General features: G+C 39.0%; 2 protein-coding genes and 1 long non-coding RNA gene across 4 annotated transcripts; 1 reads left to right on the plus strand and 2 right to left on the minus strand.

The window, feature by feature from the left end:
• Nucleotides 1-1,675: 1,675 nt before the first annotated feature.
• Nucleotides 1,676-9,050, minus strand: LOC121725742 (WD repeat-containing protein 74-like). The gene is made up of 8 exons (XM_042112831.1): nt 8,923-9,050; nt 8,470-8,624; nt 8,152-8,374; nt 6,019-6,190; nt 4,195-4,284; nt 3,831-4,029; nt 2,304-2,470; nt 1,676-1,969 (listed from the first exon to the last, which is right to left on the minus strand). Exons 1-8 carry the CDS (start codon nt 8,984-8,986, stop codon nt 1,702-1,704), a joined length of 1,338 nt encoding a protein of 445 aa, XP_041968765.1. The 5' UTR covers nt 8,987-9,050; the 3' UTR covers nt 1,676-1,701.
• LOC121725764 lies at nt 2,988-21,736 on the plus strand. Its single transcript, XR_006035430.1, has 5 exons — nt 2,988-3,109; nt 11,031-11,033; nt 19,422-19,428; nt 20,023-20,029; nt 21,726-21,736. It is a non-coding gene; the product is annotated as an uncharacterized LOC121725764 (long non-coding RNA).
• On the minus strand, nt 13,454-26,863 carry LOC121725752 (aldo-keto reductase family 1 member B1-like). 2 transcript variants are annotated; one of them, XM_042112850.1, is made up of 8 exons: nt 26,729-26,863; nt 23,887-24,029; nt 21,361-21,502; nt 17,527-17,721; nt 16,730-16,929; nt 14,170-14,242; nt 13,939-14,021; nt 13,454-13,588 (listed from the first exon to the last, which is right to left on the minus strand). In XM_042112850.1, exons 1-8 carry the CDS (start codon nt 26,795-26,797, stop codon nt 13,549-13,551), a joined length of 945 nt encoding a protein of 314 aa, XP_041968784.1. In that variant the 5' UTR covers nt 26,798-26,863; the 3' UTR covers nt 13,454-13,548. The 2 variants fall into 2 exon arrangements, with proteins under 2 accessions (XP_041968784.1, XP_041968783.1); XM_042112849.1 differs by lacking the exon at nt 13,939-14,021 and having other exon boundaries at nt 14,087-14,242; nt 26,729-26,859.
• Nucleotides 26,864-27,861: the final 998 nt, after the last annotated feature.

Below are 27,861 nucleotides of genomic sequence, written 5' to 3' on the forward strand. Positions count from 1 at the left end.
GTGTGCCAACTGTGACCTGGAAGGCCATGTCGCTAGCTTTAGAGGTTGTTCTCATTGCCCCGAATCAGAGGTTTACAAATGTACACATCCACAAAAAATTATATATATGGCAGATCATCGTCCAGCGCTGGTAACTCTAGCAACATGCAGCCGTTTGTATAAAAATGTCAATTACGACTAAAGAAATGTTGATTTACTAATTGTTTAAATAGGAGTATGGTACATTATGTTTTTTTTCAAGTTTTTCATGTTACTTATATTAGTTTTATTTTTTCTTTAAATGCATAGAGAAATATAAAGTATAAACATACACGGGATATTTAAATGTTTATAAAAAAGGGAATTAGTGGCAATAAAAGTGTCTCAGGAATGAAGATTTAGATTTTTGATTGTTTAAATAAACCATAGTAAACTGAATTTTTTTAAAATTATGTTTTCATTATTACTTCGATCACAGTTTCCAGGAAATGCTATTGTATTCTATTGTTGTCGCGATCACCGGTGCTCTTATGGGGCTTGAAGAATTATTATTGGCATAGGCCAGTCCGTTGTGCTTTATCAAAAATACTATACCTATGATCAGTGCCGGTTTTAGCACTACCAGTGCCCTGGGCGAGATTTCTTCGGCATTCAGGGTGCAGTCGTAGCGTCGCTAGGTGGCGCTGTACGAATCCCATACAATCTTAGTAAACGCCAAACGCGTTCACGATCGAATGTCAAACAAAAACTCACACTCGGCACACCGGTAGGGATAAAAAAAGGGGCGCGCCACAGGCGCCCCTTTTTGTTTGCTTTCGGCGCCCTGGGCAGTCGCCCAGTCGCTATAACGCCGCAACTGCTTACAATTATGAAAGTACATTTATGAAATCAATTCATAGGCGGAAGATACGTGCGTAAGATATTAAGAGTCCGGGTGCCATCGCAATTCTCATACATACGTAATACCAAGATCATTTCCCATACGAGAATAATATTAATAATAGAAAAATATGAACGATTACAATATTTACATACTAAATTGTAATATTTTTTGGTATGCAAATATTATGCAGTGTATCTTTGTACAGGAACCTAAGTAATTACTATCTTATGCTGAATAATAACTCAAATATGGTAAATATTCTCGTATGGGAAATTATCTTGGTATTACGTTTGTACATGAGAACTGCGATGGTACCCGGACTCTTAAGTCACATAACGCGTTAAATCTAACCTAGTTGAAAGATCACAACGCTAACATTGAATTAATATAACCCGACCAAATGACGCAAGTCCACCATCTGCCTATAAAATAATTTCTTCTATGGTATATTAACACCTCCATCGTAGGTATCGCAGACACAATAGATTTTCAATTGTTATGCGGCAGCCGGCTGCCGCTTGGGGATTGATGAGTAAACATCCATTATCCCTTCTACTTAATAAATTATTATAATTATCCTATATTGATGCTTCATTTTGTTTCTTGTGATTTCATCTAATTTTAAAACATTTTCCATTTTTGGCGTCAAATGTTTAGGCACTTTCTTTACTCGACCAGTGGAAGGCTCCTCTGGTGGGACAGTATTGTGAGGTTTGGAGGTGTGAGGCCGCAGGGTCTGAGTTTCTCCAGCCGCTATATTTTACACTGGCTACTTGTGCTTAAGAATGACTCTGGCTGGAAATAAAAAAATGCTGAAGTAAAAATATTTATTCCCGAGTTCAGACGTTGTGGAAAACGCTCTTTGCCTTCTTCTCCCTTTTGAGTTTTTCTCTCTTCTTCTTCGTCCGTTCGGTGCTGCGGAGCAGTTGCACGATGGCGTCCTCGGGCGTGTTGCCGTCCGACGCGGCGTCGGGTGGCTCGTCGTCCTCAGACGCGGCGTCGGGTCGCGTGCCGTCGAGGTCAGCGTCAGTGCTGCCCCCCGTGGAAGGCTTCATGCGCTTCCGATCCACTTCGTCTAGCGCACGTCGTTTCTTACTCGTTTTTTCACTAAATAATAAAAATACATAATTAACTATAATACATATTACTTAATTATGTTCACATGAATTATAGTTAACAATACTATAGTCTATAATTAATAATTATACTTATTGGACACTGGACGTTGCACGCAACTTCGTTGCTCCTAAATCCTCTTTCTTTAGGGTAGCAACTAGCCTTATGTGCTTTTCCAGAACTCAATGGAGCTTCATTCGCATTCTGATCGGTTCAAAGGATTATCGTGTAAACTGTGATGAATACAACAAAATAAAGAAGTACCTAAGTAACACACATACTTCTGAATTTAACAATATTAGTATGTATTTCGTCCGCGACTCACCCGATGGCCTCCATATCGTCGAACAGGCGGTCGAGCTCGTCGCCGCCGGCCTCCGCCCCCGCGCCCGCCTCCGCCCCCTCCTCCGCCTTCACCTCGGCGGCGCGGTGCAGCGGCGTGCTGCTCTCGGACTGCACCAGCACCCCCGTCAGTTTCGACGTCAGGTATTGCTGGAAAATATTATACGATTTCTATTACATCTTTTAAACTGGGAGCGAGCGTTCGGCAGACTTACAGTAAAGTAGCAAATTAATGGCAGGTACCTATACCTACTGTTTCATCTGCCGTTGATGCAATGGGTAGTAGGTATTCAGACATTTATTCCTGTTCCCACTATCTATACTTATACGTATTATAAAGTGGAATAGTTTTTTTAAGTTTGAAAGAGCAATTTTATGTAATTTGGCACAGATTCTATACCTGGCACATGTAGATGTGATATGTAAATAACTCACTTAGAAGTCAATAATAATCCGTTTATTGTCCACACACATACACTATTGTTTAAAAGCACAGAAGGAATAATAGGATAGCAAGCACAGAAGAGTAGAAGAAAGTCAGTAGTAACAGTATAGAAAAGAAAATTAAGCCAAAAACTAGCATAGCATCCGCGTCGCAAAGCGTGAAAAAGCAGACTGATCGTCGAGCGAGCGAGCGCGGCCGGCGGCGTGCGTCGGCGCAGCGACTAGCCGGTTCTCGGACGCGCTCCTCGCATTCGTATGCTCCATCTCATTGACGTCACCGCGGTCACTTGTCGTGCGCGGTTCCACACTACGTTTTTCGACAACGGCACGGCACGGCACGTAATAGTTTAATTGACGTTGTGCATAATGTTATTAATAGTGTAAGTATTATATTATTTTATTTAATTAAGATAGGTTTTTATATTACTTTTATTTATTTTTATTTTAGCATTATAAATATATTTTTATACATAATGTAAATATATAAATGTAAGTTTTTATTGTAAATAATACGCGTAATAAAACTATAAATATAAATATATATTAGGAGGATCCCTACAGCACATATAACAAGAACTCGGCCTGCGCACTTATGTGCGATTTGATATTTACCATTATTAGTAAGGAGTTTGCTACTTTGCTGAAAGTCTCCGAGCTATCAGTTTGATAATGAAAGATCAAATGATAATGAAAAATTTACCTGACTGGGATTCGTTGTGCATACATATCTGTACTTAAAATGAAAGTAAACAGAAGCACAAAAACACAACAATGCAAGAAAAAAAAAAACAAAACATAATAATGCATTAAACAAGGCGTCAGATACAAATTGGTAGGTGGTAATAAAAAAGAAGTTTCATTTATCTTATATATAAAAATGGATTTCCAAATGTGTTAGTCGCACTAAAACTCGAAAATGGCTGAACGGATTGGGCTGATTTTAGTCTTAAAATATTCGTAGAAGTCCAGGGAAGGTTTTAAAGTGACACGAAGTTCACCGGGACAGCTAGTAATTTTAATATTTTTTAAATGTATATTAAACCTACTATAAATAATAGATAACAACCTTATACAGCAGCTCCTTGGTGTCGTAGTTGTGGACGCGCAGGTGTCTGTCGAGCGAGGCGCTAACGAGGACGCGCGCGCGGCGCTCGGCGACCACGCCCGTGACCGCGCCCACCGCCCCCTTGTACACGCGGTCCGGCCGCCCACGACGCAGGTCCACGCACTGCAGCTGACCACGACCGAAGCCCACAATCACTTGCCTATAAAAATTTTAAAAATTAACAGAAAATGCAGTAGTTGTTTAGTTGTTTATTAATAAATCGCTTTAATTTTTTTATGTAGGAACGTATATTTATAGCTTTTTAAATATTGTGTCAATCCTAATTTCTTAAACCGCAGTAGGATTGACATTGCTACAGGCTCACCTCTCTTCGAAGCTCGGAGTGAGGCAGGTGGCGGCCATCTTAAACTCCACGTTGACCACGGGCCGTCGCTGCGCGCGGGTGTCGTATAACCTGCAGGATATATTTTTTATTGAAATGAACCAGGAAACGAGCAGACTACACACCTCAGTCCTCATGGTGAGTGGTAGCCGCTGTGTATTCAGAATATGCATCACCAATTTCCTGTCTTCAATCCCCGCAACCTCTACCTGCTTCTACCCCCTTAAGCCTCGTGTATTTGTAGCTCACTCGGCGGAACGTGTCGCGCCGTATTTTCGTAAGACACAACATCCGCCTAGTATGGGTCCCGGGCCACAGCAACGTCCCCGGCAATGAAACCGCTGACGAACTGGCTAGGCTTGGGGCCGAGAGTCTCATATATGGTCCAGAACCAGTCTGTGGTATAACTCCCAGTACCACAAAGCAAGTGCTCAAGGAATGGGGTCACAGACTATGCAGGAAGCAATAGGCTGAGACCCCTGGCCTTGAACACTCCAAGGCACTAATTCCTGACTTCAACAAGAAACAATCAGAATTAGTGCTCACCTTGGGTAGGAACCAATTAAGAATCCTAACTGGGCACTGCAAGCTCAACAAACACCTAAACAGAATGGGTATTTGTAGCATCCCGACTTGCAGATTCTGTGAGCAGGAGGATGAAACACCTATTCACCTTCTCCTCGACTGCCCTGCTCTACTACAGAGCAGGAACAGGCACCTTGGTCGCCACGAATACTCGTCCACAGAGGAAATTCGTGGCACCAACCCCAACCATATCTCTAGTGCGAAGGAGTCACAATAGATCCTCATGGGTCGCAGTGACGTCAGGGCTACAGCGACCTGCCTTCTTTAAAAAAAAAAAAAAAATTTTCGTAAGAGCCTGTCCACACGGGCGTTGCGTCGACGGAGCGCTGCCATTTGACGCATAGCCGGCAACACGGGCGCTGAGTCATCGCAGCGTTATTACATTTCCAGGTTTGAATCCTGACAGGCTCGCAATAGTAAAATTTTGTTGTGTGTTACTGTTTTTCGGAATTCGTTTCGTTCGGAATAAAGCGAATGTGTGCATCAGTTAATGTATTTGTTCAGCATTGAACATGTGAACTAGTTCGCGTTGTCGCACACTCATCACATTCTTAAACTACTGAACTCAATCTACTCTAAATAAAGTGATGAATAGCATAATTTGTACATATATGTGTTGTGTTTAGGAGACTTGTAAATATTTGTGTGCGTAAAAGTGAAGAAGTATATATTGTAAGAATTAGTTACAATAAATCAGATATCAACTTCTAGTTGTGTCTCACTCATCTCCCATTTCCTACCCTTAAACACTCGTCCAGGGCTACTCTCTGGATGTGTTCCGACCGACTCCCAAATCCCTACCGACAACCTCTCACTGTGGCCAAGACACCTTTAGCCTAACCACAGTCACCTGAGCCTGGGTGATTGAAAGTGAGAAAATCATTTCCATCCTTTTATTCTCTTCAACTATCCGCCTGGCTACCTTCAACTACCTTAGGTCTCATGGTAGCAGGTTTCCTGGACTTATTAAATACATTTATATATCACAAAAACCTATGGTTAGGGTTAGGACCTTAGGGCATTAGGGTGGTAGGTGTTAGGGATCTTAGTGCTAGGGTACAGCTCTCCCCCATAGTAACGTGAAACCTTATCCTGGGTTTTACAGTATTTGAATTTCCAAATACCAATTCCAAATTAATTCGGAAATCATATACGGAAAATGTAACTGTCCTTTTAATTTTAATTATGTTTTAAGTTATTATTAATTTATTTAACACTTACCTGACATAACCATGTCTGGAGCACACTGCCAGGAGTGTATCAGAGAGGAAGGTGAGGTCGGAGACCCAAACGGGGCGCCGCAGCTGCAGGGAGTCGTGGGGAAGGTTCTTGGCAGTGAACACCGGTACAGTCTCACCCACTTTCCACACCTTGAGCTCATTCTCCTCACCACCTGATGTAAATGTAACATGCTTTGAGGCTCCCAACATCATGAGAACATACATAATAATATTATGTGTATCAGATTTATTTGATAATAACTGTCTCAATGAATATATTATGCATTTATATTGAGAACTAGCTGTCCCGGTGAACTTCGTGTCACAGGTCACTTTAAAACCTTCCCTGGACTTCTACGAATATTTCAAGACTAAAATCAGCCCAATCCGTTCAGCCGTTCTCGAGTTTTGCGCTTAGCAACACATTCAGCGACTCATTTTTATATTATAGATGTAGCTCATGAATTTATTTGTATTTCCACAATTTACAATAATCTCCATGGTTCAATGATATGAATATGGGAATTGCAATATAATATAGTTGGATCAACCATTAAGTTAATATACCTAGCGGAATAGAGCAATAATCTTGAGCTGTCAAACGAAACCGAAATTGATTTACATTTGTGTGGAAAATATGTGTACATATCCTGCTGACACCTGGCGTCCTTTATAAAGTGCTAAATAAACCATACTCGAAAGGCCGAGTATTTCTTGACATCAGTTCGACAACGGACGACCGACCTTTAGCATCAATTCCCGGGTAGTTGTATTTTCCCGCTAAAAAAGAATTAGACCCGCCAATGCTACCAACCAATGAAATTTAACCAAGGGCAATAGTTTGTCCTTGGATTTAGATAGAGATCGCATGTTGAGTGCCCTTCATTTGCGCGAAATTTGCTCAGGAGTTTACAACAATGGCGGCGCGTGGCCGACGCAGTAAGTAAAATTACTTTTTTTTTGTTTTATTCACTTGTCATATTATTGTAGATATTTTATAGAATTGTAAATTATTAAATATTCTTACAAAAATACGTCATTTTGTCAAGAAATAAAACATAATTAAGTAAATAAACTGTCGTAAAGAAATTAATCCTTTAGAAAGGCACTTCGTACGCAATTTCAAATTAAAGTATGTGGAATTGATCCTTTGTATATCCATGTCGGCCGTAGTACTTGACGTAGTATATTTATGTTATATTGTTATATAATTCTATTTTTATATAATTATTATTTTCAGCGTTACAAGACCGCAATATAACGGAATTATTAAATAACTCGAGTTTGAAGACTCAAGTGAGGATGAAGATTTAATTGAGAGATACGCTTTTTTAGCAACATATTCCTATCTTCAGCAGACGACGGCTCGAAGGACAGTTCCAACAGCGCTGATAGCAATTCACCAAGAGGCTGGGGTAGTGCTCGTAGTCCAAGCAGGGATATTGGTCGTCGAGGCCGGGGCAGACGATGTGCTGGGTGTCGGGTTCGTACTTCGTACACGTGGTGGCACTCGCAGTTGAGGGCTGGCTCGGCCACAAGACGCTCCTTTGTGGTAGTCTTGTGACTATTTATTAATATCTTGATAGATATTACATAAGATTATATTAAAAAATAAAGATATTTGTATTATTTAAACACCTAACCTACTTATGCCATAATGACCTAAAGTCCTTTTCAAAGGACAAAAAATACCTAAACTTCAATATGCTTGATATGTTGATCAAATAATACCAAAAAACATTTGTTTTAGTGAAATTCCCGAAAACCCCTGGTTTATGTTTTATTTAACTTGCAAAGTCTCGGCCTTTGCACCATAAACAGTTTAATGCTTTATAAAGGACATTCGGCCATATTGGCAAGTGATTTCAGTTATAGCTCGGGTGTCAGGAGGCTATACATGATGTATAAACTTACACAAGCATTTTTTGATTGGACATCAAAAAAAAGAGTTCTGCTGTCATGTTGATATCACATGTCTCTTTTTACTATGCAGTGTTACTGATAGTGACATCTCACTTGCTCAGGCCTTTGTTTCTCTATTCCCCTAGGTATATTAACTTTATGGGCTCAATACAATAGTCTGGCCTGGGTTTTTAAATCTAAATATTCAGACAAACACATTTTTCAAACTTACCTGTGGCAAAGAGAGTGTTGTCCTCTGCACAGACTCTCATTCTGTCAAGTTTACCTCCCGTATTAATGATTGTGTTTTCTTTTTTACTCCACACCTGAACCAATCCACTAGCCAATCCAGCTATTAACCTCCGTTTGTACCGCCCGAGTCCAACCACATCACCCGTGCCAAAGTCTGCTGTGTATGTCTTTGTAAAGCCATCTAGAGTATTAAATACTTGAATCTGTAGCATGACAGGAGGATAATTTAGAATAATGTTTTCATTATCTAAGTAAATAAGTAACTTATCTAAAAATCACAACAGTAGTTGATAAATACCTGTTGGTTTTTTCTAGCTAATAATATTTCTGTTTGTTCCGCGTTGCCCCAAACCATACATGTGATAGCATCATCTTTTTGGAGGTCCTTTATTTCCACTAAATTCTCTATACATTTTTTATTGTTTTTTGTAGCATCAGTGTGGTATTTTATATCTGCCAAAGATATATTTTAAGTATTAGTTATAATATAGTCGCTTTATGCACGCCCATTTATTGGATAAAATAAAAGTACCAATAGTAAAAAAAACCAAGTGTGTAAGTTATCTTTTGAGTTTGAAAAGTTTATGCATTATAATATTATGTCTAATAACATGCACAGAGGGTACGAATTAAGGAAAATTAACAAGAAATAAACAGAAATTTTTGAGTTACTCTAGAGCTCAACTTACCAGATTTCAACAGATAAGAAATAGCATTAAAGTAGCTCAAAAACTTCCTTTTAAACACTTACGTTTGAAAGATCCAATTTTACTTCCCACAAAAAAATCGATTTCTCTATCTTCTAATAATAACATTTTATTAAATTCGCGTTTTTTTAAATAAATTCACATCACAGAAACACACGTGAGTTTGTTTTGGAAATTGACATTTGAGAGCTGTCAATTGTCAATGTCAAATATATTTTTTTTTAATTCTGTTTCATCAGTGATACAAATTTTTCCAAAATGTGCCAATTTTTTTAAGGCTACTCAAGAGGTTCCGAAAGCAAGAAACATACCCTGGAGTGATACAGAAAGTAGGTAGCTCAGGGTACTAGGAAATACAAAAATAAGTGCTAGGAAGTAGGAATCTGAATATAGAGTCGATACTATCATTGGAACTTTCATTCAACGGCCATTCTCCGGTTTGGCATTATTTGCCTAATTACCGTTACCATTTTTTTTTCTTCGCTAATTTGACTTAAACTCATTAAAATATGAAAGTAATGAAAGATACGAATACAATAATAAATTTGGCGTGGTACAGTTAATTATAGTTTTTTAGATAATAAGACTTAAAAAATTTATGGGTACGGTAATTAGACAAATGTAAAATTTTATGTAACGGTAATTAGAAAGCATTATAATTCTATCTAAAACCTCATAGAAAAACACTGAGTAATAAGTTGCACATGTATAATTATCACGGTAGAATTAACGATGTCCTATACAACCATAACGTGCCAATAGTAAAAAATAGACACTTTCAAATAAAATCTGAAAAATGAGGAAATAACAACAAGCATTATTTTAATCGGTTTTAATTATATATTAAGATCCATAATTTATTAAGATCCAGGTACGATGACCCTAAAAATAAAATTATATTCTAAATCTCTTTGGACAGAATAGCAACTCAAATGTAGCTCACAGCTTTTACAGCTCGAAATTTACTTATTTTTGTTTTCTCGTAAATTTACAAGTTCACCTCTATTTATGAACACTTATTTCTCGATTTTTTTCCATTTTTTTCTTTTCTTTTTGTCTTTTGTAATAAGCTCTAAAGTTTAACTCATTTCTTTTTTGAGTTTTCTTCTGCCGTTTCGTTGGAATTTCGCTGATAAGCAGTTTTTTTCTTTTGTTAAGTATACCTTTCTTTCACTTTTTCCTTTGATCTCTGATATAAAACTGGGTAATTTCAAATTCTTACTCGACGTTTTCAAGGAACAAGCCTTTTTTTGTCCAATTTCTTCTCTGGTCATTCCCATCCAAAAAAAATTGTATATAATTTTATGAATACTCAGCATATAGATATCTAAATATTATATATATATATATATATATATATATATATATATATATATATATATATATATATATATATATATATATATATATATCACAAAGGGACTAACTGACATAGTGATGTATCAACGCACAGCCCAAACCACTGGACGGATCGGGCTAAAATTTGGGATGCAGGTAGATGTTATGACATAGGCATCCGCTAAGAAAGTTTTTTTATCAATTCCACCCCCAAAGGGCTATGAAACTTTGTAAATTTTAATAATAATAATAATAACCATTTATTTCGGATCACAGGAAATCCATAGTGTTAGTAGAAAGTACAATTAAAATTTAAATTATGTTAGTACATTACATTGCATTTAAGTATAAAATTATTTATTATGAATGGTAAGGCATTGAAACTATTAATGACACTTAATCTCTATCTAACATGCACCTCTATCCAATGCCTTATCAAACCATCAAAACTGTCAGTTAATACCCTTAGAATGCTGTTATGACTACTTCTGACACGCTGCATCAATGACGCCACTCGTTTCCTTAGTATGGCGTTACAGCCATCAGTGCGCATTTCGGCAAACATACCTAAGGCACTACAGTACCTCGGTAGTCCTAACAGCATTCTAAAGATATTATTGTACTGAACACGAAGAGCATTTATCGCACGCTGGGTGTAGCTCGCCCATAGATTGCATGTGTAAAAGGACTGACAGTAAGCTTTAAATAAAGTCCCTTTCACCTCTGTAGAGCATCTTGCAAATCTACGAGCTTACATGTTCCCACGTACGGCCAACGCCCTTCACTCCCTCTCAATGTCTACTTCGTCAGCAAGCGTGTCAGTTACCCAATGACCCAGGTATTTGAATTTATTGACTCTAGCAAGTGGAATTTGATTTAGAAACACAGGTGGTATTGTGCTAACTTTGTGTTCACGGGGTTGTAAAACAAGAAGTTCACTTTTCTTAGAGTTATACCTGAGTCCTTGGGCCTCGGCATACGCTTGACCCTTGCCTAGCAGTTTTCTGAGGCCACTGATCGAGGGAATGAGCAACACTAAGTCATCAGCATAACTAATGTTGTTCAGCATTACTCCGCCAATGGAACAACCGACATTAGTGCTGCTCAGCTCCTCGATCAGCTTATTTACGTAAAGGTTGAAGGAGGTTGAGGAGATGTTAATCCACCTTGTAGAACTCCACACCTTAATTTATACTATCTAGAGAGAGCCCCAGACCACTTTACAACATAATTTTAAACCGATCGGGCTAATACTTTCCATGCATAAAGCTACTATGACGTAGGCATCCTCTAAGAAAAGGTTTTGATAAATTTTACCTCTAAGGGGATAAAATTGACGACCTCCGTGGCTCAATGGTTAGAGTGTGTGGCAACTCAAGCCGGGGGTCACGGGTTCGAATCCCGCCGACGGAACAAAAAGTTTTTCAATGTTCCTGGGTCATGGATGTGTATTAAATATGTGTATGATATAATAAAAATCTTAAATATATGTATAGTATAAAAGTATTAAATATATTTCCGTTGTCTGGTACCTGTAACACAAGTCCTTCAGGTACTTAGCACGGGGCCAGACTGACGTGGTGTGAAGCGTCCATAGAAAAAAAAATAGGGGATGAAAGATTGTATATAATAATACTTTTTAACGCGGGCAAAGCGCGGGCAAAAGCTAGTATTATTAAAGACTCATTCATGATAATATTAATCTATGGAAACCGCGAGAAAACTTCAATTGATAAAAAAAATACGTATCAGTTTTTCATACAACGGTAATTAGGAACATATTGTAATTAGTATACGGTAATTAGAAAAAGTTAGATTTTCTTGAAAAATTTTAAAAACCGACACAGTTTGCAAAAACTTGCTTAGGGCAAAGTACGTAGGCCAAATTACTTTCTAGATTGACATGATCAACATACAATCTTATTTAAAAATAAAGTAGCAAAGTAAGATTACGGTAAATATAAAAGTTCGTTACCAAAGCTACGGTAAGTAGATACTCTCGTGCTTCATCGGCGGCACACTAACATTATCGACGTGGGACCGCTGATGGGCCGTGGAACACGCTAAGGGGAAGTGACCCGTGCACTTGTAATGTGCCAAATCCTGTTATTTTTGGGTGGGCACCCGAAAACAGCATGCGTTACGGTAATTAGAACTTTTGATAGGACAAGCGATTATTTCATGATAAGTGATAACTATTTATGGGCTGGGCCTATTGAGTCGATATTTTCCAATGCGATAACCAATGTTTATGAGCATTTAAAACGATGAATAGATCATGGTTAATATGTATGTTATAAAAATTATAAGCAAGTTTCGAGATCAAGTTGGCTTGGGGACACGTCACGGTAATGAGAAAAACATGATTTTTGAACACGACTTAAATTAATTTAGTCTGAATTACTTAAATTAGAAGCCTGTGTTTAAGTTTGTAGCTAGTTACGGATGCTATCTACCGTTTAAAAATATTGCATACTTGAATAAGATAATATTACAGAGTATACAAGCCCGAGACGCTTAAATTTTGCTCTCCTGAGAATGGCCGTTAACTATTCATAATTCATATTCATTTTTCAAATTTTCCACCCACCCTGCACCCACGTTCAACTAAAGCCTTGTCGAAGTACAGTTGAACGTGGACCTGACATTGACGGGAGCCATTGACTTATGTTTTCTTAGCTATCTATATAAAACTCAAAGGTGACTGACTGACATGGTGATCTATCAACGCACAGCCCAAACCACTGGACCGTTGGCATCCGCTGAGAAAGGATTTTGATCAATTCTACCTCCAAGAGGTTAAAATAGGGGATGAAAGTTTGTTTATAATAATACTTCTTAACGCAAGCGAAGCCGCGGGCAAAAGCTCATTCATTGATATAGAGAACTGTACAAACTATTTGATCTCACAATTTTTTGGTAATCAAATTATGGTCAATGGGTCATGAGTCATGATACTGGCGTTGCTCTCCTGCTCATAAAAATCACAAAAAAAGTTACTCTTTCGATGCTGTTACTTTCACAGTAAGCACTACCTAACTTACGTAACGTAAGGGCACTGACCCTAAAGTATTATCATTTATCACTTTGTTTTGTTGCTTGTATACTTTCTGCGCAATAGTAGTACCACAGAGTAGTACCAAAGTTAAGATTCGGTCCATCGGTAACAGTCTAACAGAACACCATTTTAAAGGAACTAGTTCACGGAGTTTTAAATAAAAGTCCAAGTTACTTAATTAAGCGTTTATTCATTTAACAATGGTTTCAAATATTTCACTTAAATTTAATTTAAATTAAATCTTCAGTTATAAGTAGTCAGTGCGCGGCCCAAATCAGTACTCGTCATGGAATGGATAATCTGGATGATGTGTGCTGAAAATATAAAAAAAATTACATCAGAAGAGAAATTGATTTGACCTCTATTTGGGAGCCAGAATATAATTTGTGTAGGTAACTGCTACACTCAACATCGAATGAATTAATAATTAGTGATTACTTTTTATAGGAGAGTTTGGCAGAAAAAGTATGGAGTTCAAGTCAAAATTTAATCATCGAAGTAATCGAGATCGAGAAATTGATTCTTAGGCTGATATGAGATAGCGAATCCATTCAATGTTATTCGTGTCTCGTGATCTTTGGTAGGGTTTGACATTACTCGACCAAATTCGACACAATCTGCTTATGAATCAAGTTCTCCGATATTACCATGCGCTGATACTCACTCTCCGATGTAGCAGAGGCGGCCGTTGCACTCGAGCGCGGCGACGGCGGCGAGGTCCTGCGCCGTCAGCTGGAAGTCGAACACCTGCAAGTTCTGCCGGATGCGGCTCGCCGTCACAGACTTCTCCGATAGTACCATGCCATACTCACTCTCCCATGGAGCAGAGGCGGCCGTTGCACTCGAGCGCGGCGACGGCGGCGAGGTCCTGCGCCGTCAGCTGGAAGTCGAACACCTGAAAGTTCTGCTGGATGCGGCTCGCCGTCACAGACTTCGGGATCACGATCAGCGACCGGTCGATCGCGTACCTGCAACGAGGAACGAGACCATAAACAGGGTGTAACAAAACTAATTAGTGATAATACTTTAGGCCTTAGAGTTTATAGGGTGTGAATGGGTTCCCTATACATAGTTCGCTGTGAAAGTAGCAGTAACTTTTTTTTACTTTTGTACGGAAAAATTCATGACGCTCGGGGCTTGCTCATACAAATCACAAAAAATGCGTTTTCAGCGCTGCTATTTTCACAGTGAACTGTATATGGGAAACCCGTACACACCCTAAGTAGTACCATTTAGTTTTGTTACATTAACAAATGTGAAGTTGCTCAATGTACCATCGAGAAAATTGATTCCTAGGCAGTTGACGGACCTACGTCAGTTGGTCGGCTTATGTTAGCTGTGATCGGTCGGATGGGTTTGACTTAACGCGACCGAACTACGTAGCTCCCCCATCTGCCTAGGAATCAACTTCTCTCATAGTATTTTCAATAATATGAATGATTACGCCTCCAGGTCTGTCGCATGTCTGATCGTCAATTCCTAGGTACGGGCACAGACATGCCCGCCGGCCCGTGCCCGCAGCCTGCCCGCGAGATCGCATTTTTCCCGCGCGGGCACGGGCAAGTCTGTACATGTAACGGGCGGCCCGTCGCGCGTCGTCATTCGCGCCTTGGAGAGCGACTGGAGTGCAGTTAAAATATTATTTTAAAATATATTATTGTAAACAATACAAACATTAAACTTAAGAAAATAATTTTAACATTCGTTTATTTCCATTTACCGGTCGCATCCTTGTTTGTAGAAACTAGAAAGTTAAAAGCAAGGATTACATGAACACCGATCTACGTAAAGCCGCTTACAGCGAACTTATTGAAAAATCCAAAGAAATCAATGCCGATGCTGATCTATCATCATTCATCTGTTAAAAAAGAATATTGAGTCCATGAGTCCACGACCGAGCTGCAGCTCCCTATCTATTCGACTGACTTGCCTGTTTTGTGTGTGTTCAATAGGGGCAAGCGGCAGACTTGTCCCAGACCGGGCGGCCCGCGGGCAGCCCGGTAGTGAATTCCCCGCTCCATTGTCTGTGCGTGTGCGTGCGGCTTTAGTCACCCGTGTAAATCGAGCATTAGCCGCATGCGGCGTAGTCGAATTGCCATTTAAACGGTCGATTTTCGCCGTGAGGCGTAAATCGTGCGGCTTTAGTCACCCGTGTAAATCCAGTCAAGCATTAGCTCTATCAGCACCCAGGGCTATGGTAGTGCTAAAACCGGCACTGCCCACTGGGCAAAGAAGCTTGGCATTATAAAATTTAAAAAATAGCAGTTTAAGTTTAAATTAATCCAGTCACCGTCAATCGATGTGGGAGTCATATAGGATAGTGCTTTTTGCTGATGACACTTCACTTATTTTTAAAGTGAAGCGACAACAGTCGAACTACGACGAGGTAAACAGTGCTCTCTCAAAAATAGTACATTGGTTTAATGTTAATAACTTACTTTTAAATTCTAGTAAAACAAAATGTATAAAGTTTACTTTGCCCAATGTTAGGCAAGTCCAAACCAATGTAGTATTAAATGATGAGAAGATGAATTTGGTAGACAACACTGTATTCTTAGGTATTACACTTGATAGTAAATTACAGTGGGGTCCTCACATTGCTAATCTAGCAGGTAGGCTCAGTTCTGCAGCATATGCAGTCAGAAAAATTAGGGAAATTTCTGACGAAGACACGGCACGATTAGTATATTTTAGTTATTTTCATAGTAGGATGTCATATGGAATCCTTTTATGGGGAAACGCTGCCGACATTAATACAATATTTGTGCTGCAGAAGCGAGCCATACGTTCTATTTATAAAATGTCTGCTTTAGAATCTCTGAGAGATAAATTTAAAGAAATTGGTATTCTAACTGTTGCTTCTCAATACATTTTGGATAATGTAATAGGTATATGTTAGAAAAAATATAAGTAAATTTAAAGTTAAAAGTGACATTCACTCTAGGAATACTAGAAATAAGCACAAGCTAGATATGCCGGTGATCAGACTTAGTAAAGTCAGTAAATCTTTTAAAGGTCAATGTATACGCCTTTACAACAAAATCCCAGAAAACGTTCAAAATCTTTCCATTAATAAATTTAAAAAAGTAGTTAAAGAACGTTTGTGTGCCAAAGCCTATTATAAGGTCAATGATTTCATAAACGATGGCACACCTTGGGAGTAGGATGGCTTCTTGCAAGGCTACTTCTTCATTATTATAGGACTTACAATTATTATGTATGTGGATATTGTATATAATATTTAGTTACAAAATTGTAAACTTTATTTTAAAAGATTAATTTTTTCTCACTTTTTTTGGTAAAAAAGTGGGCCCCGTGCGAGTTTCTTACGCCGGTTCTTCTCGCCGGGTTAGTTCCCGAACCGGTGGTAGGCATCATGTAGGACTTTCTGAAAACATTTATTTTAAATTTATTCAGAAATAAAACAATTTTGATTTGATTTGATTTGATATTACCTGATGAGGACCTGCGCGATGGTCTTGCCGTACTTGTCGGCGATGGCCTTGAGGCGGGGGTCCTCCATGAGGTTGGGGTCGCCGGGTTTGGCCCAGGGTCTGTCGGGGGAGCCGAGCGGGGAGTACGCGGTGACGGCGAGCCCCGCCCCCCGGCAGTAGCTGATCAGCTTCTCCTGGTTCAGGTAAGGGTGGACTTCGATCTGGAATAGGTTATAGGCAGACGGTTATACCATGGTAATTGATTATTGTTATACCATGGTAGTTGATTCAGACCGCAACGCGACGCGTAGATGCATTCCTAAATTTATATGGATTTGACAGATTCGCAAGACGTCTCACGCAATTGAAATCTGTCAAATCCATACAAAATGTCGCGCCGCGCCTTGACTCGCCTCGCCTCGTTGCGTTGCGGTCTTAATTAACCCTTAGTGATAATTATTTTATAGATTACTTATATAACTTTATTTAACATCTGGTAACCTTCATTTGTGATTTATCAGCCTACATTTTAAAGTACTTACTATAACAATATTTTGGGTCAAAAGGTTCTTTTAATCTGCGTGCGATCAAATAGGAAGCGCCATCGACAAACAGACGCGCCGTATTCAAGCCACAGCTAAAGGTCCTTGTACTAGGTGTGAGAGAAGTTGATTCATAGGCAGATTACGGACAGCTACGTAATTTGGTAGCGGTACGTAAAACCCAGCCTTCATGACTGATATTGAATTGACATGATCCGGCCAAATACTGCCAAATAGGTCCGTCAACTGCCTGTGAATCAATTTGTTCGATGGTACCTGCATGACGGCGGGCTTGATTCTGGCGGCGGCGAGCACGCGGTCCGTCTGCCGGCGGTTGAAGTTGGAGAGGCCGATGCTGCGCGTCAGCCCCGCCTCCACCAGCGCCTCCATGGCCCGCCACGTGTCCACGTAGTCCACGCCCGACGGGATCACCTTCTTGTTCTCGTCCACTGGGAACTCTTCGGCTTCCTCCTGAAGAGTTAATGAACTCCGTGGTTAAGAATGAAATTAATAGCAAGTAGTTTGGCAGCTGTAGTCGTAGCGGGCATTAAGTAGGTACTTATTTAAGTATATTATATCTAAAGATGCGCTTACACGAGTAAATTGCGGCAATAATTGCTCGGCGACACGAATGGACCGATCTGAAGCAATTAGTGGAACAATATGGAGCAATTTCAATAACCTCCCCGGCTTAGTCAGTCCCGGCGCCGAGGGAAACGCTTCAGTTTGCCTAAGCGTTCCCTAACTTTGGTGAAAGTCCGGTCCCTTCTGAGGTAGACCGGCCGGTCGTCTCCTTTATGCGGCTGAAGGCGAACCGCAGGTGGTTTCAGTGAGCAATTAATTGCGGCAAAATATTTTGGCGATATTGCTTCTAATTGCTTCAGATATTTCATATTGCTCAATGTCGCAGATACGTATAGACGTATAGATGGGCTTGGAAATTCCAGGCAATTGTATTGCGCAATATTGCTGCTTGATGCCGCAAATTGCATGATGTAGTCGTGACGTTATAGTTGACGAGAATTGACTGGAAATGAACAATTTTAGTTGCCCGTATAAGCGTACCTAGTTTTAAAAGCAATAAAGCATCGACAGAATGTTTTTTTTTCGCTTTATCGTGACACGTCGATATAATAAAGGCCCAGGTAGTTGGACGCCAGCTCTTGGATTTGTGATGGCTTCAATGACTATTATAGAAATGTCTTTAAAAATTGTGTCTTTTGAACGCTATACGTAGGTACATTGTACATGTTATTAATTTTGAAGTGCAACATTAATATCTGTACCTCAGAGGTATACAACATTAACTGCCAAAACAAAAAATTTACAGGACAGGCAAAAATGCGCGGAGCGAAACTTTGAATGCAATTTTGACATAGTAGCTTTAAAGATATTGCAACAAACTGAACATTATGTTTTATTATTATTTGTTGAAATTATATTGTAATACACAATATTATATTAAAGTTAATTCTTGTCTGATTTTGTGGACTTGAGGTTATTTACCTTGCAACATAAATGAACTAAAGTGTTTTAAGAAAGCATTAAGATATTATCATACTTCTGTTTACCTCTAAATAAACCTCGTGGATGTTATTGGAATTCGGCATTTAGAAACATTATGTCTCTAGTCAGTATGTAGCGTGATGGAATTATTATAGAATTTCTGAGAGGTTTACTAGCAAAATGAAAACAAAAGTTACTTCACAAAGCTAAAACCAAAATACAAATGGCCCCCGCAAGTCCGTTGAACCAAATCTCGTTTAACGCGCGGGAACTGTACATGTTTCCGGGATAAGAAGCATCCCATGTCCTTTCCCGGGACTCAATGTATCTTCATACCAAATTTCAGCAAAAACAGTTCAGGAGTTTGGGCGTGAAGAGGTAATAAACAGACAGACACACTTTCGCATTTAAAATATTAGTTTCAGCAAAATCGGGTCAGCAATTTGGGCATGAAGAGGTAACAGACGGACAGACAGACACATTTTTGGATTTATAATATTAGTAAGAGTATGGATATGGTCTATGGATATGGAAGTATGGATAACCAACACAGCTACTCGCACGCTTTAGGTAAGTCGAGGGACATATTCTGCACATAGAAGAACATAATAGTCGTGACATGGCTGGTATCTATTTTGTAAGTCATTATATTTGAGTCTCGAAAGAGGTTTTGTGTTTCTCGAATAGGTTTCTGCGTGGATACAGAAAATCCTCTCCGTTTATAATATATTAAAACTAACTTTTTGAATGTTTCCTGGTCAAAAGAAGTTTTGGAGAACATTGAACCAATCTCATTTTTTCTGAATTGCATTCATACAATAGCAGAATATTCTCCCCCAAATGGATTTTTTTTCAGCTCATACCCTGTCTATATATAGACAGGGTAATACATAATATTATAAATTCATCAAAATCCGTTTAGTTTCAGTGTGATTGACGGACAGTTGTCCAAACAAAGAAACTTTCACATATTTTATAATATTAGTGTGATTTCAGCGCTTGCAACAGTGCTGAAATATCTGAAGCTCAAAACAAAGTAATAAGGGTGATTGTTTTTTTTTTCACCACTTCCTGACAAGTGCCGGATAGGCTATCCACCACTTGACTTGACAGATTATGGAGAATCTGTCAAATAAGTTGTGGATAGCCTATCCGGCACTTTATCAGGAAGCGACGAAAAAGGCCCTGAACACGGTAAATAGTCATTCCGTTTTTAAATCCTAGTGTTAGCTTAATAGAAACCTAATATGATAGTATGTAAACGAGAATTATCGTTGTAATAATATTTTGTTCGGTAATTACTATGAGTTAAAACTACCACAAGAATCATGTGAACTAAACTACTAACAATTTTTGGCATTGTAAAAAGTATCTTAACACCAAGAAATAAAGATCAATAGCATAAGACGTTTAAAGGAGATACTATTGTTTACCTCTCGTTTTGTCCAATGAAAGTTTAATGAATAATATTATGTACGCGCAAAGCGTAGAGGTAAATAATCTTATGGTCATTTGAGGTCCTTTACCAGTTAGACTTTTGTGGATTTAATGTTATATACGATTGGATATTTCTTTTTCTAGATGTAATAGGATTTAATATCGTATACCATTAAGTAGAACTGGTTCTTGCGATTTTAATGGTGCAAAAAACTCATTTTCAAAAAAAGTGGAGTTACTATTGTATACCTCTGAGGTACAGATATTATAATGTTAATCTCCTCGATTAAGGCTCTTTGAGCGATATTAGCCGCAGCTACCATAAACTGGGATGAGGATTACTGTTTATGGGGGAGCGATCCTCCATGATCCTTCACTTGTGAGTTATGGGGCGATTGTAGTTGTTTATCGATAACAAATAATATTTATGTTGCATTATTAGTATGTACTCATAATATGATAATTGATAACAAAGAGGGCTGGCTGTGGGTACAATGTGATAATATATTATTTTCATGAGGTAAGTATAATATTTTCTTCCTCTTTAAAAATTTTGTTGAGTAGGTTTATCGTATAGGTAGGTATTATAAAACATCGGCGGATCGGATTGATTCAATATCTAGACATATCTAATATACCATTGCAGAATGAGATTTGTTTCGCAATAGAAATAATAAATTAGAACTATACGTGGGAGAGCCATGCTTCGGCACGAATGGGCCGGCTCGATCGGAGAAATACCACGTTCTCACAGAAAACCGGCGTGAAACAGTGCTTGCGCTGTGTTTCGCCGAGTGAGTGAGTTTACCGGAGGCCCAATCCCCTACCCTATTCCCTTCCCTATCCTCCCCTATTCCCTTCCCTTCCCATCCCTACTCTTCCCTATTACCTCTTAAAAGGCCGGCAACGCACCTGCAGCTCTTCTGATGCTGCGAGTGTCCATGGGCGACGGAAGTTGCTTTCCATCATGTGACCCGTTTGATCGTTTGTCCCCTTATTTCATTTAAAAAAAAAATTGAGTCTATTCGTATTGTGAAATGTGAAGGCATAATAATAATTATACTTACATGCATTGTTATAAGATGTTTTTTTTAATAAGTTAACACGTACAATTACGAACTACGTTTGACCAGTCCAGAATAGATGTGATACGATATTAGTGGGTACCTTGAAAGCCTGCGGCCAGTGTATGAGGTAGAGGTCGAGGTACTGCAGGCCGAGGTTGTGCAGCGTGGTCCGCAGCGCGCCCGCCACCAGGTCGGGCCGGTGGTACGTGCACCACAGCTTCGACGTTATGAATAAGTCCTTTCTGAAACATGAACATACATATTAGGAGGCTCTACAAGAATCGTATAATGCGTGGCCAAAGTATGCTATCTTTACAACATCCTTACAGGTCATAAATACTTAATCGATAGTCGGATAAATTATTATGAATGGTAATGCATTGAAACTATTAATGAAACTTAATCTCTATCTAACATGCACCAATGCCTTATCAAACCATCTAAACTGTCAGTTAATACCCTTAGAATGCTGTTATGACTACTCCTGAGTCAGAGGTAGTCATAACATGTCAGAAGTTCTGACACGCTGCATCAATGACGCCCCTCGTTTCCTTAGTATGGCGTTATAGCCATCAGTGCGCATTTCGGCAAACATGTTCCCACGTACGGCCAACGCCTTTCGCTCCCTCTCAATGTCTACTTCGTCAGCAAGCGTGTCAGTTACCCAATGACCCAGGTATTTGAATTTATTGACTTTAGCAAGTGGAACTTCATTTAGAAACACGGGTGGTATTGTGCTAACTTTGTGTTCACGGGGTTGAAAAACAAGAAGTTCACTTTTCTTACAGTTATACCTGAGTCCTTGGGCCTCGGCATACGCTTGACACTTGCCTAGCAGTTTTCTGAGGCCACTGATCGAGGGACTGAGCACCACCATGTCATCAGCATAACTAATGTAGTTCAACCGTACTCCGCCAATGGAACAACCGACATTAGTGCTGCTCAGCTCCTCGATCAGCTTATTTACGTAAAGGTTGAACAGACGAGGAGATGTTAATCCACCTTGTCGAACTCCACACCTCAATTTCTACTCGCTAGAACGAGCCCCAGACCACTTTACAACATAATTTTAAACCGATCGGGCTAATACTTTCCATGCATAAAGCTACTATGACATAAGCATCCCCTAAGAAAGGGTTTTGATAAATTCTACCTCTAAGGGCATAAAATAGGGGATGAAAGATTTTATATAATAATACTTTTTAACGCGGGCAAAGGGCGGGCAAAAGCTAGTATTATTAAAGACTCATTTGTGATAATAATAATCTATGAAAACTGCGAGAAAACTTCAATTGATAAAAAAGTACGTATTAGTTTTTCATAAAACGGTAATTAGGAACATATGGTAATTAGTATACGGTAATTAGAAAAAGTTAGATTTTCGTGAAAAATTTTAAAAACCGACACAGTTTGCAAAAATTTGCTCAGGGCAAAGTACGTAGGCCAAATTACTTTCTAGATTGACATGATCAACATACAATTTTATTTAAAAATCAAGTAGCAAAATAAGATTACGGTAATTAGAAAAGTTAGTTACCAAAGCAACGGTAAGTAGATACTCTCGTGTTTCATCGGCGGCACACTAACATTAACGACGTGGTACCGCTGATGAGCCGTGGAACACGCTAAGGAGAAGTGATCCGTGCACTTGTAATGTGCCAAATCCTGTTATTTTTGGGTGGGCACCCGAAAACAGCATGTGTTACGGTAATTAGAACTTTTGATAGGACAAGCGATTATTTCATGATAACTATTTATAGGCTGGGCCTATTGAGTCGATATTTTCCAATGCGATAACCAATGTTTATGAGCACTTAAAACGATGAATAGATCATGGTTAACATGTGTGTTATAAAAATTACAAGCAAGTTTCGAGATCAAGTTGGCGTGAGGACACGTCACGGTACTGAGAAAAACATGATTTTTGAACACGACTTACATTAATTTAGTCTGACTTACTTAAATTAGAAGCCTGTTTTTAAGTTTGTAGCTAGTACGGAATTACGGATGCTATCTACCGTTTAAAAATATTGCATACTTGAATAAGATAATATTACAGAGTATACATGCCCGGGACACTTAAATTTTGCTCTCTGAGAATGGCCGTTGGAATCATACCACCTGCAACTTTTCGCCATCGTCCCATGCGAAAAATATACCATCCTCATCACCTTGATGGGTCTTCCACCGTGCGTTTCTCGCGTAACTTTCTGCCGCGCACTGTAAAACTCTAGAACGAATGTCACCAGCCGTATTTCCGGACCTATAAGACCTGCAAACCTTCAAGAAGAGAGCGTATTCCCTCTTAAAAGGCCGGCAACGCACTTGCAGCTCTTCTGATGATGCGAGTTTCCATGGGCGACGGTAGTTGCTTACCATCAGGTGACCCGTTTGCTCGTTTGCCCCTCTCCCCCTTATTTCATAAAAAAATGAATTATTTTTTGTAGAAAATGAGTCGATCGTCGGACGTCGAACTTGAATACACAATATGAGTTTTGATCTTAACACAAGGCACGTTTCTGTAAGTACCGAAAGAACTCTTTTCTTCTGAAACTCAATGCTAGCCTACTGCAAATTCCCAAGGTCGTATCAGATAGCCAAATTCAGTGGAACAGCTGGTACAAACCTTCCGACGACGCCCTGGTTGATCTTATTGGCGAGGGCTTCCCCGACCTCCTTCTCGTTGCCGTAGATGTGCGCGCAGTCGATGTGGCGGTATCCGGCGTCGATGGCCGTCTCCACCGCCGCCCGCACCTCGCCCGGCTTCGACTGACGACAAGAGCGTGCTTTATTGTAGGCATGTTATGTTAAAGAAGTTGAAACTGGATAGTTAATTTAATAGTTTTTGCTGAAAATTGGGCAGCAGAACCAGACCAGCTTCATCAAGTCATCGACATCGATTCATTTCATCATCAATTCATTCAGACCAGCTTCATCAAGTCATCATCAACCAGCATCAGCGAGTTCATATCGTGCTAAAGCTTATATAGACTTATCGTGTAATTTGGTGTCTAGTCGTAAGTCTTTTTACACGAAAAATATGTAACGCGATACAAAATTATTCTGCTATTGTCAATATAAAAATTGATACCTAGTGCCGTCAAGCTAATATAGGTAATTATCTGGGGGCACGGCATGCATGCAGTGCCCCCGCCTAGACGAGCCATTATGGACCAGTACCTAGTTCCTGAGATTAGCGCGTTCAAACAAACAAACAAACTCTTCCCAATTATAATTATAACTAGCTGTTACCCGCGACTTCGTCCGCGTCAACAAAATGGTAAAATATATATAAATACATAGGTAAAAAATAAAAAAGTAAAAAAATGTCCTCTTCCTTTTTGGAAGTCGATTAAAAAGTAGCCTAAGTTACTCCTTATTACATCAGCTATCTGCCAATAAAAGTCCCGTCAAAATCGGTCCAGCCATTTCGGAGATTAGTCGGAACAAACAGACAGACATACAGACAGACAAAAATTCTAAAAATTGTTATTTTGGTGTAAGTACCGTATAAATATTCATATGCATCATGTAGTAAAAAACGGTTATTTTAATATTACAAACAGACACTCCAATTTTATTTATATTATGTATAGATAATATTAGTATCTAAGATATAGATTGCATACAGGGTGTAACAAAACTAAGTGATATTACTTTAGGGTGTGTATGTGTTCCTTGTAGATAGTTCACTGTGAGAGTATCAGCGCTGAAAGACTAATTTTTTTTTTCACTTTTGTATGGGCGAGCGTCTCAGCGTCACGAGTTTCCCTATACAAAAGTGAAAAAAAAATTGATCTTTCGGCGCTGCTACTTTCACAGTAAACTCTACTCCCGTGAATTGTTTCACATTTTCAGAAACAACCGTTTAGCTGGTAGAAGGGGGGACACTGGACTCTAACGATTTTTTCCAATTTAAAACTTAATATTTCACAAATGGATCCCTAAATCAGAAAATTATCTATGAATACCCATAATATTTTTAAAAAACCTATCCAACGACACCCCACACGATAGGTTGGGCGCGAAAAAAAATTCATCCCCGCTTGATGTGTAGGGGAGGTACCATAAAAAATATTTTTTAAAGATTTTATGTACCATTTTATCGGCATCATTAATATGTCTATTCATGCCATATTACAGCTTTGTAGGTCCTAATATAGTCTCTGAGCAAAACCGCGGACGGACAGACGGACAGGCGGACAGACAGACGTACAGACAGACGGACAGACCGAAACTATAAGGGTTCCTTGTTGACTACGGAACCCTAAAAAATGTCGTTTGGGTGATTTTAAAGGTAGCCGCGCTGTCGCGGTGTATACGGTCGACGTTATCAGAATTTCAGTAGCCTTGAAGAAAACGCATTCACTTCATTATACCATGCTGATAATTTTTAACACATCGGCGTGTTAATGTGACATTGATCAATTGGTTTACACAAAGTTTACTTGTTTAACGTTACGTTGACAAACAAACGCAGGTTTAACCTTGGACCTTGATTAACTAGTTATAGGGAAAACGCGTTGTTACCCCTAGTAAGTAGTAACATAGCTATTATATACTCGTAGTATCAGTGGCGGGGCAAGACCGAAATTTGATGTGGGCAAGATATATTTTGCGAGGCCTCTTGATGGATGACGTAAGAGGTCGGATTTTTTTGAGAGAAATAATTTTTTGATACTCAAACTTTTATATAAATAAATCTATTTACGAAAATTGTAGGAATAAAATTCGTAAAATAAGGGCGCGAGGCCCCTGGGACGGCGACGACGCGAGGCCGTCAGCGGTCGCCCACGTCGCCTACGCATTACGCCGCCACTGTTCTTCATATTAAGAGGGCGACTAACCCAAAATTGACGATTTTATAATTCATTTTTATACTTGAAAATAAGCCCCGAATTGTTTCATTTTTTAAACATAGATACTACATTATATTTCCGAGGATCCGACCTAGCGGAAATACGATATCTTAAAATTTTCTCGATAGAAAAAAACCACAAAGGTGCAACTAATTTTTCACGAATTTTTCATATATTGCCATAACCGTGCATTACACTAAGTTAATATATAATATTTTAACACATTGTATAAAATTCTATCATTAAGAATCCGACTTAGCGGATTTTTAAAATGTACATATTTATCGAGTTAAGTATTAAGAAAAAACTAACTTGGCGATGATTCCGCGTCGTCCTTTTTCACCTGGATTATGAAAGACGGGCGTGAGTGTGAAGAGAGAAGGACGTTTGATTTTTTGGGTTAGTCGCCCTCTTAATGACAAATGTTCTGTCATGTTCTTTCGATCATAATTAGAACAAGAGTGCCTAGACAAAAAATATACCGGTGCATAATTCAACAAAAAAAAGGTGGGTTAATATACGTATGTGCTAAACAGCGACCCAATTAGCTATTTGAATATTTTTATTTACACTTGAAAATGTCCAATGCTAAAGGGATTAGAAAATTACCTTCCACGTCCCGAGGCCGATGACGGGGCAGGTGTAGCCGTTGTTGAACGTGATGGTGGGCGCCGACATGTTAGCTCAATTGACACAGACTTAGGTTACAAACACAGGTCACCTAGAAGCACCGAGCCAAACTGACGCGACGCGATCGACTGACCTATTTATATGGGGGCGCCGAAACTAATTTAAAAGCATAAACGTATGTTTTATACTATTCAGTCTGTACTGTTTTTTTAATATAAAAAAACATACTTTATATGAAGATCATACATCATGATTCATGCCTACTAATTCGACTGTGAATAATTATTGTGACTTCGCTATTTATGCTGAAGGATCTCTATGATCTCGGCGAGTCATCGTGTATGGGGCGGTTTGGTAGCGAAGAAATTATTGTGAAATAATACTAAAACACGTGGGCCTAGGTTTAAACTATACAGTCTTATTTGATAGTTATACAAAATTAGGCCTGCATTATTAATTTTTAGCCATTGTTTAATTTTCTATACGAATACGTCTCTATCCTTTAAAGCATAGATTATCAAATAGCCATTAAGCCTTCTGAAATCTCTACCGGCCTACAAATAATTAAACACCCTTCTGGTATATACAGTGTGTAATAAAAATAAGTGATAATACTTTAGGGTGTGTACGTGTTCTTTGTAGAGAGTTCACTGTGAAAGTAACAGCTCTGAAAGACGACATTTTTAACCGACTTCCAAAAAACGAGGAGGTTATATATTCGGCTGTGGATATTTTTATTTTTTTGTATGTTCGACCACTACTCCGCCGTTTGTGAACCGATTTTCAAAATTTTTGTTTTGTTATATTAGGTTTCACTCCAATTTGGTCCCATTTTCACAAAAGTAGTGATCTGATGATGGGATCCATGAGTAATCGAGGGAACTCCTCAAAATTTATATGGAAACATATGGTGATTTTGGTTTTATGAGAAGCATCCTAAGCATATGCTACCAAAACGCATGATTTTGCACCAAGGTATACTATGGTTCCGAAGATACTAAGAGAACTCCGGATTCCTTATAGATACAAGTTTGGGGGTTTAGGCGTTGTTTTGAGAACTGAAAGCATATGCTACTATGCAAATTACATTCATCATCATCATCACTACCATG

Source organism: Aricia agestis, chromosome 3 (genome assembly GCF_905147365.1).
Source record: "Aricia agestis chromosome 3, ilAriAges1.1, whole genome shotgun sequence".
In the NCBI taxonomy this organism is placed as follows: Eukaryota; Metazoa; Arthropoda; class Insecta; order Lepidoptera; family Lycaenidae; genus Aricia; species Aricia agestis.

What these genes read in the sequence shown, in the direction of transcription:
- LOC121725752 (XM_042112850.1), bottom strand. Translation starts at nt 26,797, where the DNA reads ATGTCGGCGCCCACCATCACGTTCAACAACGGCTACACCTGCCCCGTC. An exon ending in TCGGCCTCGGGACGTGGAAG is followed by an intron (nt 24,030 to 26,728) that starts GTAATTTTCTAA and finishes TCTTGTCGTCAG; the next exon opens with TCGAAGCCGGGCGAGGTGCG. An exon ending in AACCAGGGCGTCGTCGGAAG is followed by an intron (nt 21,503 to 23,886) that starts GTTTGTACCAGC and finishes TTCATGTTTCAG; the next exon opens with AAAGGACTTATTCATAACGT.
- LOC121725742 (XM_042112831.1), bottom strand. Translation starts at nt 8,986, where the DNA reads ATGTTATTATTAGAAGATAGAGAAATCGATTTTTTTGTGGGAAGTAAA. An exon ending in CAACACTCTCTTTGCCACAG is followed by an intron (nt 6,191 to 8,151) that starts GTAAGTTTGAAA and finishes CATTTACATCAG; the next exon opens with GTGGTGAGGAGAATGAGCTC. An exon ending in ACTCCGAGCTTCGAAGAGAG is followed by an intron (nt 4,030 to 4,194) that starts GTGAGCCTGTAG and finishes AAATTTTTATAG; the next exon opens with GCAAGTGATTGTGGGCTTCG.